This window comes from Malaclemys terrapin, chromosome 15 (genome assembly GCF_027887155.1).
Source record: "Malaclemys terrapin pileata isolate rMalTer1 chromosome 15, rMalTer1.hap1, whole genome shotgun sequence".
In the NCBI taxonomy this organism is placed as follows: Eukaryota; Metazoa; Chordata; order Testudines; family Emydidae; genus Malaclemys; species Malaclemys terrapin.
Genome location: NC_071519.1, coordinates 6,456,077 through 6,473,808, shown reverse-complemented (window position 1 = coordinate 6,473,808; position 17,732 = coordinate 6,456,077). Strand labels below are relative to the sequence as shown.

At 46.9% G+C, this 17,732-nt stretch overlaps 1 protein-coding gene and 1 pseudogene across 1 annotated transcript; one reads left to right on the top strand and one right to left on the bottom strand.

Annotated features, from left to right (window-relative positions):
* The window catches only part of LOC128823351 (zinc finger protein 420-like), a 208,361-nt pseudogene that overhangs the window by 52,545 nt on the left and 138,084 nt on the right, over positions 1-17,732 (bottom strand).
* LOC128823037 (zinc finger protein OZF-like) lies at positions 890-17,261 on the top strand. Its single transcript, XM_054005068.1, has 5 exons — positions 890-1,136; positions 4,094-4,182; positions 4,743-4,869; positions 15,601-15,714; positions 16,068-17,261. Exons 2-5 carry the CDS (start codon positions 4,102-4,104, stop codon positions 17,177-17,179), a joined length of 1,434 nt encoding a protein of 477 aa, XP_053861043.1. The 5' UTR covers positions 890-1,136; positions 4,094-4,101; the 3' UTR covers positions 17,180-17,261.

The following is a 17,732-nucleotide window of genomic DNA, read 5'->3' as shown; positions in this document are numbered from 1 at the left end:
TGACTAGTGGGGGGGGGGGGAAGGAACAGAGACTTTCTCAGGAAATTGAGGGAAAGGGGGGTCACCCTGGATGTTGCTCATTGCTCTCTAAAGAGAAAGGGGGCAAGACAGGAGAGGATGGGGGGGTCCCCACGGGAGGGGGCAGCGACACAAACAGACCCTGCTCCCGTAACCCAGATGTCACGTTGCGTGGCGGAAACCGCACCCAGTTGCAAAATGGGAGGGTTGCTATACGTGGCATCACACCAGCTCCCCCTTCCTCTCCCTGATCCCCGGGGGTCACCTGCTCTTCTCCTCCCCGGGCCATGTCCGGGCTGCACAGACATTTTCCATCCGCCACTTTCCCAGGTCTCCCCCCCCCCCCGGCAGGCCCCGTCCAGCCCCACGCAGGGACCCCAGTGGGGGCCGGGCCGGTCCCCTCCCCCCGTGGGGCCCCAGGGCAGAGCCGGGCCGGGCCCGGGGGCGTTGGGCTCCTGCGGGGACAGCAGCTCCGAGCCCCCCGCGGGCGCTGCCCCCAGGGAGCAGATCCCGGCGCTGCGAGATGCCGGGTCCCCCCCACGGACACTGGGGCAGAGTCACCGCCCGGCCCCGCCCCCGGGGCTCGCTCCGGTACCTGGAGGCTGCAGCGCCGCAGCGGGGCGGGCAGAGCCCGGGGCAGCTCCAGCGGGAGCAGGGCGCGGGCCGGGCACGGGGGGGTTAATGGGTCTCCCCGGCACAGACCCTCCTGCTCCCCCGGCCCCGCAGCGCCAGGGAGCAGCAGCGGGTGAGCGCTGCCTCTGCGCATGCGGGACTTGCCCCCGATCTGCGCATGCCCAGAGCTTGAGCGGCACAAATCCCTTCTCCGGCTCCGGGAGAGGCTCCAACGGCCCCGCACGAGGCAGGCAGAGCCGCAGCGCCCCGCGCGCGTTCGCAGTCGGGCTCGGGCTCGTCCTTTTCCCCTCCCTATGTCACTTTCGCTCCTGGGAGGGGTAGGAACTACATCTCCCAGCCTGCCCCGAGAAGGGAGGGTTTCAGCAGCTGTTACTGCGCATGCTGTGTTCCAGTCCCGTTCATCCTCCCCTCTCCCCCGGCCAACGTCACTATCAGTGCTGCCTCCGTGTGATCCGGCCGGGGGGGCTTTCTCCGGAGTTCACCCGGTGAGTGAGAGACCCCGGGCGGGGGGGGGGCGCTGGGGCCGGGCAGGAAAGTGACTCTCCGCCCCGGGGAACCTGGGCGAAGCCTCGGAGCTTCCTCGGCCCCAGTGGAGCTGCAGCAGGATCTGTCCCCGGCACCGCTGGGATTGGGGGGGGGGCAGAGACGGGGGCCTGCTGGGGGGTCCCTTGAGGGTCAGTGAGGGGGGGGTTGAACTGTCTCTGTGCAGCAGGAAATCCCCGGGGGAGAAGTGGCGGGTGGGGGGAGGGGAGTTAATTGGATCCGGTCCCTGTTTGTACCACTTGCCTCTTACACCCGATACAAATTCTCTCTAGTTCTTCTTCCCCTTTTCTCTCTCAAAAAGAACAGGAGTACTTGTGGTACCTTAGAGACTAACAAATTTATTACAGCATAAGCTTTCGTGGACTACAGCCCACTTCTTCGGATGCATATAGAATGGAACATATATTGAGGAGATATATATACACACATACACATGCATGAACAGGTGGGAGTTGTCTTACCAACTCTGAGAGGCCAATTAAGTAAGAGAAAAAAACTTTTGAAGTGATAATCAAGATAGCCCAGTACAGACAGTTTGATAAGAAGTGTGAGCATACTTACAAGGGGAGATAGATTCAATGTTTGTAATGGCTCAGCCATTCCCAGTCCTTGTTCAATCCTGAGTTGATTGTATCTAGTTTGCATATCAATTCTAGCTCAGCAGTCTCTCGTTGGAATCTGTTTTTGAACTTTTTCTGTTGTAAGATAGCCACACGCATGTCTGTCATTGAATGGCCAGACAGGTTAAAGTGTTCTCCCACTGGTTTTTGAGTATTATGATTCCTGATGTCAGATTTGTGTCCATTAATTCTTTTGCGTAGAGACTGTCCGGTTTGGCCAATGTACATGGCAGTTTGGCACATTGGTAGATGTGCAGGTGAATGAGCCCCTGATGGTATGGCTGATGTTATTAGGTCCTATGATGATGTCACTTGAATAGATATGTGGACAGAGTTGGCATCGGGCTTTGTTACAAGGATAGGTTCCTGGGTCAGTGTTTTTGTTCAGTGATGTAGGTTGCTGGTGAGTATTTGCTTTAGGTTGGGGGGTTGTCTGTAAGCGAGGACAGGTCTGTCTCCCAAGATCTGTGAGAGTAAAGGATCATCTTTGAGGATAGGTTGTAGATCTCTGATGATGCGCTGGAGAGGTTTTAGTTGGGGGCTGAAGGTGACAGCTAGTGGTGTTCTGTTATTTTCTTTGTTGGGCCTGTCTTGTAGGAGGTGACTTCTGGGTACTCGTCTGGCTCTGTCAATCTGTTTTTTCACTTCAGCAGGTGGGTATACAAAACAGTGAAAAAACAGATTGACAGAGCCAGACGAGTACCCAGAAGTCACCTCCTACAAGACAGGCCCAACAAAGAAAATAACAGAACACCACTAGCTGTCACCTTCAGCCCCCAACTAAAACCTCTCCAGCGCATCATCAGAGATCTACAACCTGCTGCTACTCTGAAACTTTTCTCTCTCGGTATCTCACACGTGGCTGTAAAATCCGGGCAGATTCCCCCCTTTCCCCTCAAATGATCAGCTCTCTTCTCTCCCCCGATTTCCCCGTTCTCTCCATGAGTCTCAAATGTCAATTTAAAATCTCTCCGATGTGGGGGATTTTCTCACCCATTTTAGCTGCAGCGATTTCTTCTTGTTTAGGTGGGAAATTGTTGCCCTGAGTCATTCCCCGAAACATGTCCCCCCTGGAGTGGGGATGGGATGAGATGCCCGTTCTCTGCCGGGGTAGCGAAGGGAGGAATATGTGTCCCCCATGGAGACTGCCCAGACCCCGGTTTTCCAATCCCACTTGTTCCCCCCTAATTAACACAGTTGCCCCCGGCCCCCAGTTACTAGTCACCTGCCCATCCCCCACTGCTGCACCTTCCCTCACCCAGGAAGCCTTCCAGCTCCCCCCCCTTAAAGCAGCTCCTCAAAGGGCTCCCTGCTGCCCATGTGCATGGTGGCAGGGGGAGGGAGGGGGAACTATCACTTTCTGTTTATGTATTAGACAGTCATATAAAATCCAGTCAAACAGTCCCTCTTTTCCAGCTAGTTATTTTATAGCAATATAAAATTCCCTCTTATCAGGGAAAGTGCTGTGGACTGGCATGAAAGTGACTCTGCACAAACAGCCCCCCCTCCCTCCCCTCCCCCCCATTTCTCCTCCCATTAGCAATTGCCAGGAGAAAATCCAGCCATGGGAGAGCAAAGCACCCAGGAATGGGACTTTTGCAGCCAGAGGGGCAGGGAGAGAGGACAGGGGAAGGAGAGACTGAAAGGGGTAGTGGTAGAAATGAATTGAGGGAGAGATTTCCAGCTCTCTAATCCACCCATACACATGTATTGCAGCATTGGGGGGGGGGAGTTATAGCTCAGTGGTTTGAGCATTGGCCTCCTCAACCCAGGGTTGTGGGTTCAATCCTTAAGGGGGCCAATTGGGCCAAAAATTGGGGACTGGCCCTGTTTTGAGCAGGGGGTTGGACTAGGTGACCTCCTGAGGTCCCTTCCAACCCTGATATTCTATGGGTCTATGATCCCTGGGCAGAATCACTTTCCAGTAAACAAGAAAAGGATCAGACAGAGGAAAAGCCAGTTCCTCACTCCATATTCCTACTGCTGTGGGGTCAGTGTCCAAGAGAATCCCCACAGTGACTCCTTTGGTTCAGCTCTTTTCTAGCATTGTGTTCAGTGTCTTTGTTACGGGATGGGGAGAAAGGAGGTTAAAAATCTCTCTGTGGGCTTAGACTGGCAGTAGGGGCCAGGTCTACACTGTAATAAAGAGATCAAGCATTTTCCCAGCATGGCAGACTCTAGGATGTCTGTCTGCAGGGAAGGGGCCTGGGGGAATCGTGATGTGAAATGAACTAAAGCCTGTTCTGAAATCCTCACAATTACCCTTCTCACCCTCCCAGGCTGCAGAATGACATCCCTGTTTCGCTCCAGCTCATCCCATCCTCCCATGGGACAGGGGAGAAAAATGGCTGCAGTGGAACAAGTTCAGGTAGGGATTATTGGGGGGTTGCTGGTGGGTTCCTGCAGGAAGGAGAGGGACACCAAATACACCAGAGATGGGGAAGGTTTGCACAGTCTGGTTTGGAGGTTGGAGTGGGCAGAAAATTCACAGGGTGGGAAAGGGAGGAGGACAGGTTGTGGCAAATCTGCTGGGAGTTGTCTAATAAGTGGCCTAGACTCTAGGAACAGACCCATGAGGTTAGGAGGTGGAAATGCTCTAATTTGTTCAACAGAAAATAACCTACCTTCATGGGGCTAAAGAAATGCAGCTTCTCACAATGAGGAGGGTGTTGGGCTTCCTTCCACGGAACTCTCCCTGGACCCTGCTAGTGGCTCCATCTCCTGTATCAGTTGGTGGCTAGTAGGTGTGTGATGGATCTGCTGGGAGAGACAAGGGGCTCTCTCTTCGTCCCCTCACCCTGGTGTTTCCAGGATGCTCTGAGCGGGCTGGGAGTGGGACTCTGTTGATTGCGATCTACCAGAGCTTCCATTTGATTTGGAGTGTGAGTGGGGAAGCAGGTACTGAGTGTTGGACTCTTGCTATTTCAGGGGCCAGTGACCTTCGAGGAGGTGGCTGTGTATTTCACCAGGGAAGAGTGGGCTCTGCTGGATCCCGCTCAGAGAACTCTCTACAGGGACGTCATGCAGGAGAACTATGAGAATGTGACCTCGCTGGGTAAGGATTCCCGTCCCCTCAGTTCTTGGAAGGGGAAATGAAGAGTTAAAGTTCATGCCACCTCCACAATACCACCTCTACTCTGTCCTGTTTCAGCATCACCCCAATATGCCAGTGACACACACACTGCCAGAGCCCCTCCCCTCCTGCAGAAAACTTTGAGATCAGAGCACAGGAGCAGTGTCACACAGTGTCAAATATCTCTTTGCTCAAGTAAAACGGGGGGTTAGGTCCAGCATAACGAACAGAAGCTTCCTACCTCTGACCTTCACTCAAACCCTGAGCCTACTCCACCCGGACCAGAACGTGCTTGGGGTGTAGCAAATAGGTTGCTGGATTCAGAGCTGCTGGTCCAGGGTTAATTATATCTCACAGACACTCAGTGTGTTCTTGAATGCTGGCTGTTGGTATCCAGACAAGGGAGCTCCAGCAGCAGAACACTGAATCTCACCCAGGATTACAGATGACACAACTCCTCACTGCTCTGGATTTCACACCAGCATGTGAAAATGGCTTAGGTTGGTAATGAAACTTCTTGAGACGTGGAGAGTCTTGCTCCCCCATCACCATGTGAAATAGCCACAATCTCTCTTCTCTGCAGGCTCCTTGGATTTGAATCCCTCGTTCCTGAAGTCACAAGACCCTGATTCTTATTTTTCACATTCTGCTTTTCCAGACTAATTAGTCTGTTGCTCCTGAATTATAGCTTCTAATTTCCCAGTGTTCTCCACACCCAGGGATTTTTCCTACTCCATCCCATTTCACTGGACTCACTCGATTCCCTAGTACATAAAAACAGCCATACTGGGTCTGTCCAAAGATCCACCCAGCCTTGCATACTGTCTTCAGACAGTGGCCAATGCCAGGCGCTCCAGAGGGAATGAACACAACAGGTAATCATCAAATGATCCATCACCTGTCATGCTTTGCCAGTTTATAGCAAAAAGAAGCTACAGACGTCTTCCCTGCCCACCCTAGCTCATGGCCATTGATGAACCTATCCTCCATGAATTTATCATGTTCTTTTTTTTGAACCCTGTTATAGTCTTGGCCTTCACAACCTCCTCTGGTTAAGAGTTCCAGAGGTTGACTGTGCACTGTGTGAAGACACACTTTTTTTGTTTTGTTTGTTTTATATCTGTTGCCTATACACTTTTTTTTTTTTTTTTTTTTTGGTGATTCCTAGTCCTTGTGTTATGAGAAGAAGTAAATAACTTCCTTATTTACTTTCTCCATGCCAGTCATGATTTTATAGACCTCTCTCCTCTCCCCACTTGTCTCTTTTCCAAGCTGAACAGTCCCAGTCTTTTTAATCTCTCCTCATACAGAAGCTGTTCCATACCCCTACTCATTTTTTTGCCCTTTTCTAAACCTTTTTCAATTCCATTATATCTTCTTTGAGATGGGGCGACCACATCTGCATGCAGTATTTGAGATATGGGCATACTATGAATTTATATAGAGTCAATTTGATATTTTCTGTCTTATCTATCCCTTTCTTAATGATTCCCAACATTCTGTTCGCTTTTTGACTGCCTCTGCACATTGAGTGGATGTTTTCAGGGAACTATCCACAGTGACTCCAAGATCCGTCTCTTGAGTGGAACCAGCTAATTTAGACCCCATCATTTTATATGTATAGTTGGGATTATGTTTTCCAATGGGCTGCATTATTGCTATCCTGTCATCTAGTACTGCTGAGATCCTGCATTCAGTAATATCCCTGTCCTTCCTGTTCCCTTTCTCCACTGAACCCCACCAGCCCATGCTTACTGTTTCCAGCTTCCCCAGGACTCTCTCATTGTCTCTGGACCTCTCTGTCAGCAAGAAGCAATGCCAGGGAGACTTGCCCTCTCTCTGGAGACTTTGATTTCTGGGACATGGATTTATTTTCTCTGTGTTTTAGGAGACTCTTTGAAATTGAGTGTCTGTGACATTAACCACAGTACAATCTGGACTGTTGAACAGATGTGTCCCCTCAGTTCCCCAGGCTGGGTTGCCTTTTACACTGCTTTACTGTGAGAAAAGCCACTGCGGGGCAGGTAACACACAGTCTCCAGCATGTAACTCGCTCCCAGCCACACAGTATTGAGTGCTGCTAATCAGCTGAAGGTGAGAGGGCAAGGAAGAAGAGAAGAGCAGCTAGTCCTATACGAAGAGGGGAAGAGTTAATGGAGACCACACCAAATATGAGCCCCAGGAGGATATGGGATGGGTTGCGGAGGATTGCAAGGGACAATAGAAATCGAGAGGACTTGCAGCCAGAGTGAACAGGGGATAGACCGGAGAATCACACTGTCACCAGGAAAAAGCAGATCTACGTGATTGGGGACTCCTTACTGAGAAGAATAGACAGGCCTGTAACTAGAGCTGATCCGGAGAACAGAAGGGTGTGCTGTCTGCCGGGTCCTAAGATACGGGATGTGAACCTGAGGCTGAAAAGGATCCTAACGGGAGTGGGAAAGGATCTGTTGATTGTCCTTCATGTGGGAACAAATGATACAGCTAGATTCTCGCTGGAACGTATCAAGGGAGACTATGCCAGACTGGGGAAGATGCTTAAGGAAATCGAGGCTCAGGTGATCTTCAGTGGGATTCGGCCTGTTCCTAGAGAAGGGCAACAAAGGTATGACAAGATTATGGCAATCAACAGATGGCTCAGGCAGTGGTGCTATAAGGAGGGCTTTGGGATGTATGGCCACTGGGAAGCATTCATGGACAGAGGACTGTTCTCTCGGGATGGACTTCACCTGAGTAAGGAGGGAAATAGACTTCTAGGATGGAGGCTGGCACAACCGATTAAGAGATCTTTAAACTAGGAATTTGAGGGAGATGGTTGGGAGATGTCCAGGTAATCTCCATGCCAGAATTTGACATTGAGAGGGAAGAAAACAAAGTAAGAAAGGATACAGCCGTGGGCAGGAGAATGGACATAAGGAGGAAGGGTAGTGTAGATATCAGTCTAATAGGTGATACTGGTGGTAGAATGTCTGTGCCTAACCGGGTAAAGAATGTGAGAGAAGCCAAATGGCAAAAATTAAGATGTTTGCACACTAATGCGAGGAGCCTAGGTAACAAAATGCAGGAACTAGAGCTACTGGTGCAGGAAGTGAAACCGGATATTATAGGGATAAGAGAAACATGGTGGAATAGTAGTCATGACTGGAGTACAGGTATTGAAGGCTATGTGATGTTTAGGAAAGACAGAAATAAAGGCAAAGGTGGTGGAGTAGCATTGTATATCAATGATGAGGTAAACTGTAAAGAAATAAGAAGTGATGGAATGGATAAGACAGAATCTGTCTGGGCAAAAATCACATTGGGAAAGAAAGCTACTAGAGCCTCCCCTGAGATATTGCTTGAGGTGTGCTACAAACCGCCGGGATCTGATTTGGATATGGATAGAGACCTCTTTAATGTTTTTAATGAAGTAACCACTAGTGGGAATTGTGTGATCATGGGAGACTTTAGCTTCCCAGACTGGAGGACAAGTGCTAGTAATAATAATAGGGCTCAGATTTTTCTGGATGTGATAGCTGATGGATTTCTTCACCAAGTAGTTGAAGAACCAACAAGAGAGGATGCCATTTTAGATTTGGTTTTGGTGAGTAGTGAGGACCTCGTAGAAGAAATGGTTGTAGGGGACAACCTTGGTTCGAGTGATCATGAGCTAATTCAGTTCAAACTAAATGGAAGGATAAACAAAAATAGATCTGGGACTAGGGTTTTTGATTTCAAAAGGGCTAACTTTAAAGAATTAAGGAAATTAGTTAGGGAAGTGGATTGGACTGAAGAACTTGTGGATCTAAAGGCAGAGGAGGCCTGGAATTACTTCAAGTCGAAGTTGCAGAAACTATCAGAAGCCTGCATCCCAAGAAAGGGGGAAAAAATCATATGCAGGAGTTGTAGACCAAGCTGGATGAGCAAGCATCTCAGAGAGGTGATTAAGAAAAAGCAGAAAGCCTACAAGGAGTGGAAGATGGGAGGGATTAGCAAGGAAAGCCACCTTATTGAGGTCAGAACATGTAGGGATAAAGTGAGAAAGGCCAAAAGCCATGTAGAGTTGGACCTTGCAAAGGGAATTAAAACCAATAGTAAAAGGTTCTATAGCTATATAAATAAGAAGAAAACAATGAAAGAAGAAGTGGGACTGCTAAACACTGAGGATGGAATGGAGGTTAAGGATAATCTAGGCATGGCCCAATATCTAAACAAATACTTTGCCTCAGTCTTTAATGAGGCTAATGAGGAGCTTAGGGATAATGGTAGGATGACAAATGGGAATGAGGATATGGAGGTAGATATTACCACATCCGAGGTAGAAGCCAAACTTGAACAGCTTAATGGGACAAAATCGGAGGGCCTAGATAATCTTCATCCAAGAATATTAAAGGAACTGGCACATAAAATTGCAAGCCCAATTAGCAAGAATTTTTAATGAATCAGTAAACTCAGGGGTTGTACCGTACTGGAGAATTGCTAACATTGTTCCTGTTTTTAAGAAAGGGGAAAAAAGTGATCCGAGTAACTATAGGCTATACTATGTAAAGTAATGCACATTGGAAAAAATAACCCCAACTATACATACAATCTGGTGGGGGCTAATTTAGCTACAACAAGTCAGGAAAAAGATCTTGGAGTCATCGTGGATAGTTCTCTGAAAATGTCCACGCAGTGTGGAGAGGCGGTCAAAAAAGCAAACAGGATGTTAGGAATCATTAAAAAGGGGATAGAGAATAAGAGTGAGAATATATTATTGCCCTTATATAAATCGATGGTACGCCCTCATCTCGAATACTGCGTACAGATGTGTTCTCCTCATCTCAAAAAAGATATACTGGCACTAGAAAAGGTTCAGAAAAGGACAACTAAAATGATTAAGGGTTTGGAATGGGTCCCATATGAGGAGAGATTAAAGAGGCTAGGACTCTTCAGCTTGGAAAAGAGGAGACTAAGGGGGCATATGATAGAGGTGTATATAAAATCATGAGTGATGTGGAGAAAGTGGATAAGGAAAAGTTATTTACTTATTCCCATAATACAAGAACTAGGGGTCATCAAATGAAATTAATAGGCAGCAGGTTTAAAACAAATAAAAGGAAGTTCTTCTTCACGCAGCGCACAGTCAACTTGTGGAACTCCTTACCTGAGAAGGTTGTGAAAGCTAGGACTATAACAGAGTTTAAAAGAGAACTGGATAAATTCATGGTGGTTAAGTCCATTAATGGCTATTAGCCAGGACGGGTAAGGAATGGTGTCCCTAGCCTCTGTCTGTCAGAGGATGGAGATGGATGGCAGGAGAGAGATCACTTGATCATTGCCTGTTAAGTTCACTCCCTCTGGGGCACCTGGCATTGGCCACTGTCGGTAGACAGGATACTGGGCTAGATGGACCTTTCGTCTGACCCGGTACGGCCTTTCTTATGTTCTTATAGGCCTGTTAGTTTGACATCTGTAGTATGTAAGGTCTTGGGGAAAAAAATTTGAAGAAGAAAGTGGTTAAGGACATTGGGGTCAATGGTAATTGGGACAAAATACAACATGGTTTTACTAAAGGTAGATCATGCCAAACCAACCTAATCTCCTTCTTTGAGAAGGTAACAGATCTTTTAGACAAAGGAAATGCAGTGGATCTAATTTACCTCGATTTCAGTAAGGCATTTGATGCGGTTCCACATGGGGAATTATTAGTTAAATTGGAAAAGATGGGGATCAATATGAAAATTGAAAGGTGGATAAGGAACTGGTTAAAGGGGAGACTACAACAGGTCGTACTGAAAGGTGAACTTTCAGGCTGGAAGGAGGTTACTAGTGGAGTTCCTCAGGGATCGGTTTTGGGACCAATCTTATTTAATCTTTTTATTACTGACCTTGGCACAAACAGTGGGAATGTGCTAATAAAGTTTGTGGATGACACAAAGCTGGGAGGTATTGCCAATGCAGAGAAGGACCGGGATATCATACAGGAAGGTCTGGATGACCTTGTAAACTGGAGTAATAGTACTAGGATGAAATTTAATAGTGAAAAGTCAAAGTCATGTATTTAGGGATTAATAACAAGAATGTTGGTTATAAATTGGGGACACATCAGTTGGAAGTAACAGAGGAGGAGAAGGACCTCAGAGTACTGGTTGATCACAGGATGACTATGAACCGCCAATGTGATATGGCCATGAAAAAAGCTAATGCGGTCTTGGGATGCATCAGGCAAGGTATTTCCAGCAAAGATAAGGAGGTGTTAGTACCATTAGACAAGGCACTGGTGAGACCTCATCTTGAATATTGTGTGCAGTTCTGGTCTCCCATGTTTAAGAAGGATGAATTCAAACTGGAACAGGTACAGAGAAGGGCTACTAGGATGATCCGAGGAATCGAAAACCTGTCCTATGAAAGGAGACTCAAAGAGCTTGGCTTGTTTAGCCTAACCAAAAGAAGGTTGAGGGGGGATATGATTGCTCTTTATAAATATATCAGAGGGATAAATATTAGGGAGGGAGAGGAATTATTTCAGCTTAGTACCAATGTGGACACAAGAAGAAATGGATATAAACTGGACACTAGGAAGTTTAGACTTGAAATTAGATGAAGGTTTCTAACTATCAGAGGAGTAAAGTTCTGGAACAGCCTTCCAAGGGGAATAGTGGGGGCAAAAGACATATCTGGCTTCAAGACTAAGATTGATAAGTTTATGGAGGGGATGGTATGATGGGATAGCCTAATTTTGGCAATTAATTTGGCAATTGATCTTTGATTATGAGCAGGTAAGTATGCCCAGTGGTCTGTGAAGGGATGTTAGATGCGGTGGGATCTGAGTTACTACAGATAATTCTTTCCTGGGTGCTGGCTGGTGAGTCTTGCCTACATGCTCAGGGTTTAACTGATCGCCATATTTGAGGTCGGGAAGGAATTTTTCTCCAGGGCAGATTGGCAGAGGCCCTAGAGGTTTTTCGCCTTCCTCTGCAGCATGGGGCACGGGTCACTTGTTGGAGGATTCTCTGCAGCTTGATGTCTTCAAACCACGATCTGAGGACTTCAATAACTCAGACATAGGTTAGGGGTTTGTTACAGGAGTGGGTGGGTGAGATTCTGTGGCCTGCATTGTGCAGGAGGTCAGACTAGATGATCATAATGGTCCCTTCTGACCTTAAAGTCTATAAAAAATTACAGTACACCACCAGAGAACCCCAGAAAATTCTCTGCTCCCAGTCTTCCCCCAGAAATGTGCATCTTGCCCTGTCCAGCACATTACTGAACAACACAAGCTTATATGAAGTCTGTCATTTAATCAGTGGAAAATGACATGCACCAGCCTTGTTATCCTAAATGGAGTTTCCAACACACTTTTATTGTTCTATCTAACCAGTGTGTTTGGATTAAACAAGATTGTTAAAATCTTTTATTTTATTTTTTTTGGTAGTTAAGTGACTATGGGTAATGAGGCATTAAAGTCAGAATTGTTTACAAAAGAAATGCTAGATAAAACACAAACCAATGTTTAACTTGACAAACGAAAACGGATTCAAAGCAAATGTTTCTCTCACCATACGCTGAGAAGGCTGGCTTTTGTTTCAGCCAGGACTCCCCCTAACCTGTCCCTGCCGCCCAAGTTCAGTTCTTCAGGAGTTGTCATGAGCAGAGGGAAAGGGGAGAGAGAGAGAGATTGTCAAGCATTTTCCTCACCTCTTTTTATAACTCAGTCCTTTGTACTAGAAACAACTTCAGTTCTCAGCTGAGTCATGGTGACAGGCTGTCTGTTGTAGATATGAGCTTCTAGTGGTCCCTCTGAAGGAATGTAAATGTCTTCCTCACACCTTCCCCCTCCAGAGAATGGCTATTTGACCAGCTGTTTGCCTTGCTGTCTCTGAGGAAGTGGTCTGTGGGTGTTTCCCAAAATTGTAACTTTTTCAGTAATATAATACAGTAAAATCTCATAACTTTACATACAGTGTTGCTACACATATTTTAACAGGAGGATAATATTCAGTAGATTATGTGTTTTCAAATGATACCTCAGAAGCTATACTATGTACAAAATTGGTCATAATTTTCTTGAAGAGTCAACATAGGGGTACAGACTGACAGAGTGTCTGTGTCCGGTCCCAGCAGATATGTGGGTATTTCAATCCCTCATAAGCAGAGTGTTTTGCATCTTCAAGGACATCGGGAGCTGGTCCTGGGAATTCACTGGTTTACGAAGCGTGACACTGTATGGAAATGAGGCACTTTGGTATTAATAATAAAATAATAATAATATAATGTGATAAAATTGCAATGAATCGTCCTAGATATGGCACGTAAAATGATTTTCCAAGTATGATAATTTTGTTTCTATCTTTATATCTCCTTTCTAGTGTGAGTTATAGATATTTAGAGTATATCTGTATTTCCAGACTTGTGCAGTGTTTCTGGGTGACACCCCCAGACATATTGGCATCAGCACTGCCTAGGCTGTTCGATGGTCCATTCACGGTCATCAGCTGTACAATGAGCCCATGGAAAGGATCAAGGGCAGGGGTGGGCAAACTTTTTGGCCCAAGGGCCACATGGGGTTACAAAACTGTATGGAGGGCCAGGTAGGCAAGGCTTCCCAAACAGCTTGGCCCCACCCCCTCTGAATTCCCACCCCCCCCGCTCCTTGTCCCTGACCGTCCCCTCCCGAGACCACCCACCCTAACTGCCCTCCGAATTCCCACCCCCCATGCTTCCTGTCCCCTGAATGCCCCAACCCCTATTGGCCCACCCATCCCCTGACAGACCCCCGGGACTCCCACGCCTATCCAACACCCACGTTCCCTGTCCCCTGACACACACACCCAGAACCTCAGCCCCATCCAACCACCCCCTGTCCCCTGACTGCCCCCTGGGACTCCCTGCCCCTTGTCCAAACCCCCGGCCCTCTTACCGTGCTGCTCAGAGCAGCATGTTTGGCAGCCACGTGGCCCATGTGGAGCCAGACATGCTGCCCGACAGGAGCGCGGCACCCCCCACCGCCGAGGGCTACTTGCACAGTGGCATGGTGCAGGGAAGGGGGAACAGTAAGAGGGGGAGCTAGCCTCCCTGGCCAGGAGCTCAGGGGCTGGGCAGGACTGTCCTGCGGGCCAGATATGGCCCGCAGGCTGTAGTTTGCCCTCTCATGATCAAGGGCATACACCTATTGAGTCAGCAAGACATTCAGGGGTATGCCTGTGTACTGAGAACTCCAAGGCTTTTCCATGCCCTGTGCTGTGAAGCTTATGTGTAGGATACAGGAAGTAGAAGCCACATGGCAAAAGGAATATAAAGGGTAGCTGCATCATCTCCATTTTGTCTTCAGTCCCTCTTCCTACCTCTGGAGCAACTTCTCTACAAACTGAAGCCTTGGACAAAGGACTGAATGACCCATCCAAACTGTGGATGTGTTCCAGATGGACTTTCAAGCCAGCAACTCACCAATACTGCTAAGAACCCAATATATAGATTTTGGAATGTATATGACTGCTTTCCCATTTAACAACTCCCTTTTTCTTTCTATTTTTCTTTTATAATAAACCTTTAGTTTTGATGCTAAAGGTGTAACAATGGTGGTTCTGGTGGGACCCAACTGAGAGTGTCAATTCAGGACAAATTGCTTCAAGCGAGGCGGTTACAGCCCAAGGCTGGGGTTTTTCCATCTCTAATGCAAACCAAACCAGCCAGACAGAGAGGACTTCGGTTTTACCACACTGGCTAACCACAAGTCACACGAGCAATTCCCTTAGACACTCGAGTTTCCCAGTATCACCACCAGTACCACTCGTTTTGTGGGACAATGGTTATGAAAACCAATACCCCAGTAAAGGAAAAAAGTTCTCCTGATCCCAAAGGACCAAGTCCCAGACAAAGGTCAATATACAAATCATATCTTACCCACAAATCACGCTGTTGCCAATCCTTTAGAATCTGAAACCTAAATGTTTATTCATAAAAGGAAAAAGAGCTAGAATTGTTTAAATGGAATCAATTCCATACAGTAATGGCAAAGTTCTTGGTTTATCAAGCAGGCTAGGCAGAGCTGATACCAACTTGTGTGGGATGTCACCCAGAAGCATAGCATAATTTTGCAACACAGACAGTATAGAGCCAATATTCATAACTTCAACTATAAAAATGATACCCACATACAGCTAGCATAAGCATAACCAGCAAGCCATAACCTAGTCCTAGACACCTCAAACACCAGCCTTTGTACAATTTTTGCTGCAAATATATAACAGTGGTTGCAACAGTGATTTCCATGGTGGTTCTGTCAATAACGTCACAAAAGGATTGGCTGGCAGCAAGGTATTTTGGGTAAGGTCCAAACCTATAGTGACCCAGTAACATGGCTGACTCTGGGGTCAGAAGAACACTTTGTGAGCAGAGTTTTTTAAATAACCTCTCACTGTACTGGACCTGGGTGCTGATTGGGCATCAGAGAACTGGAATTCAATAAATGGGGCTGTGTGATTTCTTTTTTCAGCTTCTTGATAACCAGTGTGGGGAATCAGAAGCCCAGTTTGTGACTGGTCGGTGAGTTTAACTTCAGTGTTAACCACTAGTTTGGGGAGCATCTGCTCTCCCTTTTTCAGCCTGCCCTGACCTTGGCATTTTCAGTCAGGACTGCCCCAGGCACACCAGCTCACACTAAGCACTGAAATTAAATTAATACAATGTTTTTTATGACCAAGTCTAATGAAATCACCTGAAATCCTTTGTTTTCTTTCATATGAGCAGGGTTTCCAGTTTCCAAACTGGATATAATCTCCCAACTGGAACAAGCGGAAGAACCATGGGTCCCAGACCTCCAGGGTTCAGAGGAAAGACAGATGCTGAGAGCTCCCTGCACAGGTGAGGAAACATTAAACCAACTCAGAATCTGTAAGTGCCTGAAGGAAACATCTGGGATGCCCTACAAAGCCCTTGAAAGGTCTCTCAGTTCATTATTGTTCCTAGCAGGAGTCATATCCTCAGGGTAAATATAGCTTATGACTTCCTATAGATTCTAGCAGAAGTAGCTTCCTCCCTTCCCCCTCTGAATTTGGATGGGATGTGAAGGCGGAATTGATCCCCTCCTCTCTCCTATTTGCAGGAAGGGTTTGGGGAAATTCAGTTTCTGATCTTTATTTGACCTCTCTCCAGTACTTGTTTTATTTTGCTCTTCCCCTTTCCATCCCTGGTTGAGGTTTCTATCTCTGTCACAGCAGGTGATGCAATTGTATGTGAGAATGAGGAGCAACATTCTCAGCAGGAAAATGTTGAGCAAGTGGATAAACACAGAGAATTATCGCAAAGAGTGAAAAGGAACGTGTCCAGGAGTCATGAGCTGGGAAAATCCTGTGAGATTCAGCACAGAACAGAAACAGAACAGGGAAGCCAGCCAGGGGAGAAAGTGGGTAAATGTATTTCCTGTCCAGGAACTCAGAAGGACCTTAAGGAAACCACAACACAGCAAGAAATCCTCAGGGGAAAGAGAAAAAATACATTCACTGAGTGTGGGAAAAACTTACGTGACTATTCAGCCCTTATTAGTCATCAGAGAATCCACACAGGGAAGCAACTCTATGAATGCAGTGAGTGTGGGAAGAACTTCACTCCCAGATCACAGCTTATTAGGCATCAGAGAATCCACAGAGGGGAGAGGCCCTATGAATGCAGTGAGTGTGGGAAAAGCTTCACTCAGAGATCACACCTTATTAGGCATCAGATGATCCACATAGGGGAGAGGCCCTATGAATGCAGTGAGTGTGGGAAAAACTTCACTCACAGATCAGGCCTTTCTGAACATCAGAGAATCCACACAGGGGAGAGGCTCTATGAATGCAGTGAGTGTGGGAAAAGCTTCACTCAAAGATCAGGTCTTTTTCAACATCAGAGAATCCACACAGGGGAGAGGCCCTATGAATGCAGTGAGTGTGGGAAAAGCTTCACTCACAGATCAGTGCTTTCTGAACATCAGAGAATCCACACAGGGGAGCGGCTCTATGAATGTAGTGAATGTGGGAAAAACTTCAATCACAGCTCACACCTTATTAGGCATCAGATAATCCACACAGGGGAGAGGCCCTTTGAATGCAGTGAGTGTGGGAAAAACTTCACTCACAAATCAGCCCTTTCTGAACATCAGAATATCCACACTGGTGTGAGACCCTATGAATGCAGTGTGTGTGGGAAAAACTTCACTCACAGATCATCCATTATTAGGCATCAGAGAATCCACAATGGGGAGAGGCCCTTTGAGTGCAGTGAGTGTGGAAAAAGCTTCACTCAAAGATCAGGTCTTTTTCAGCATCAGAGAATCCACTCAAGGGAATGACCCTATGAATGCATTAAGTGTAGGACTACCTTCTCTTGGCATTCAGACCATGTTAGGCATCAGTGAATCTGCAAAGGAGATAAACACCATAAAAACCTCTAGGGTTACCATTATTTTTTTTCTTTAATACTTTTCCTGATTCCCACATAGTAACTTTTAAAGCTGTTTGACTGTTTGCAGCACCATTACCCCAGTTTGTCCAGTTGATAGGCCCATTTTTGCCTTTTGCAGTTCTCCCTGTTTTGGGGTGGACAAATAGGTCTCTAATTCGAGTGTGCCCTTCCTGTCGGGAACCAGGGAGCATCACATTAATACCATTCTTCCTGTTTCAAAGTTATTGTTAGAATGTGACGTTATTAATATGAACTGGGACCTTATAGATCAGTGGTGTCCAATAGAAATTCGATGCTAGCCACACTTGTGGTTTTGAATTTTTCTTATTAGCCACATTATAAAAAAGCCACATGCATTGGACACAATTCAATAGCCTATTAGCCACATGTGGCTAGTGGTGAACGTATTGGACACCGCTGGTATAGATCATTGTTGCAAC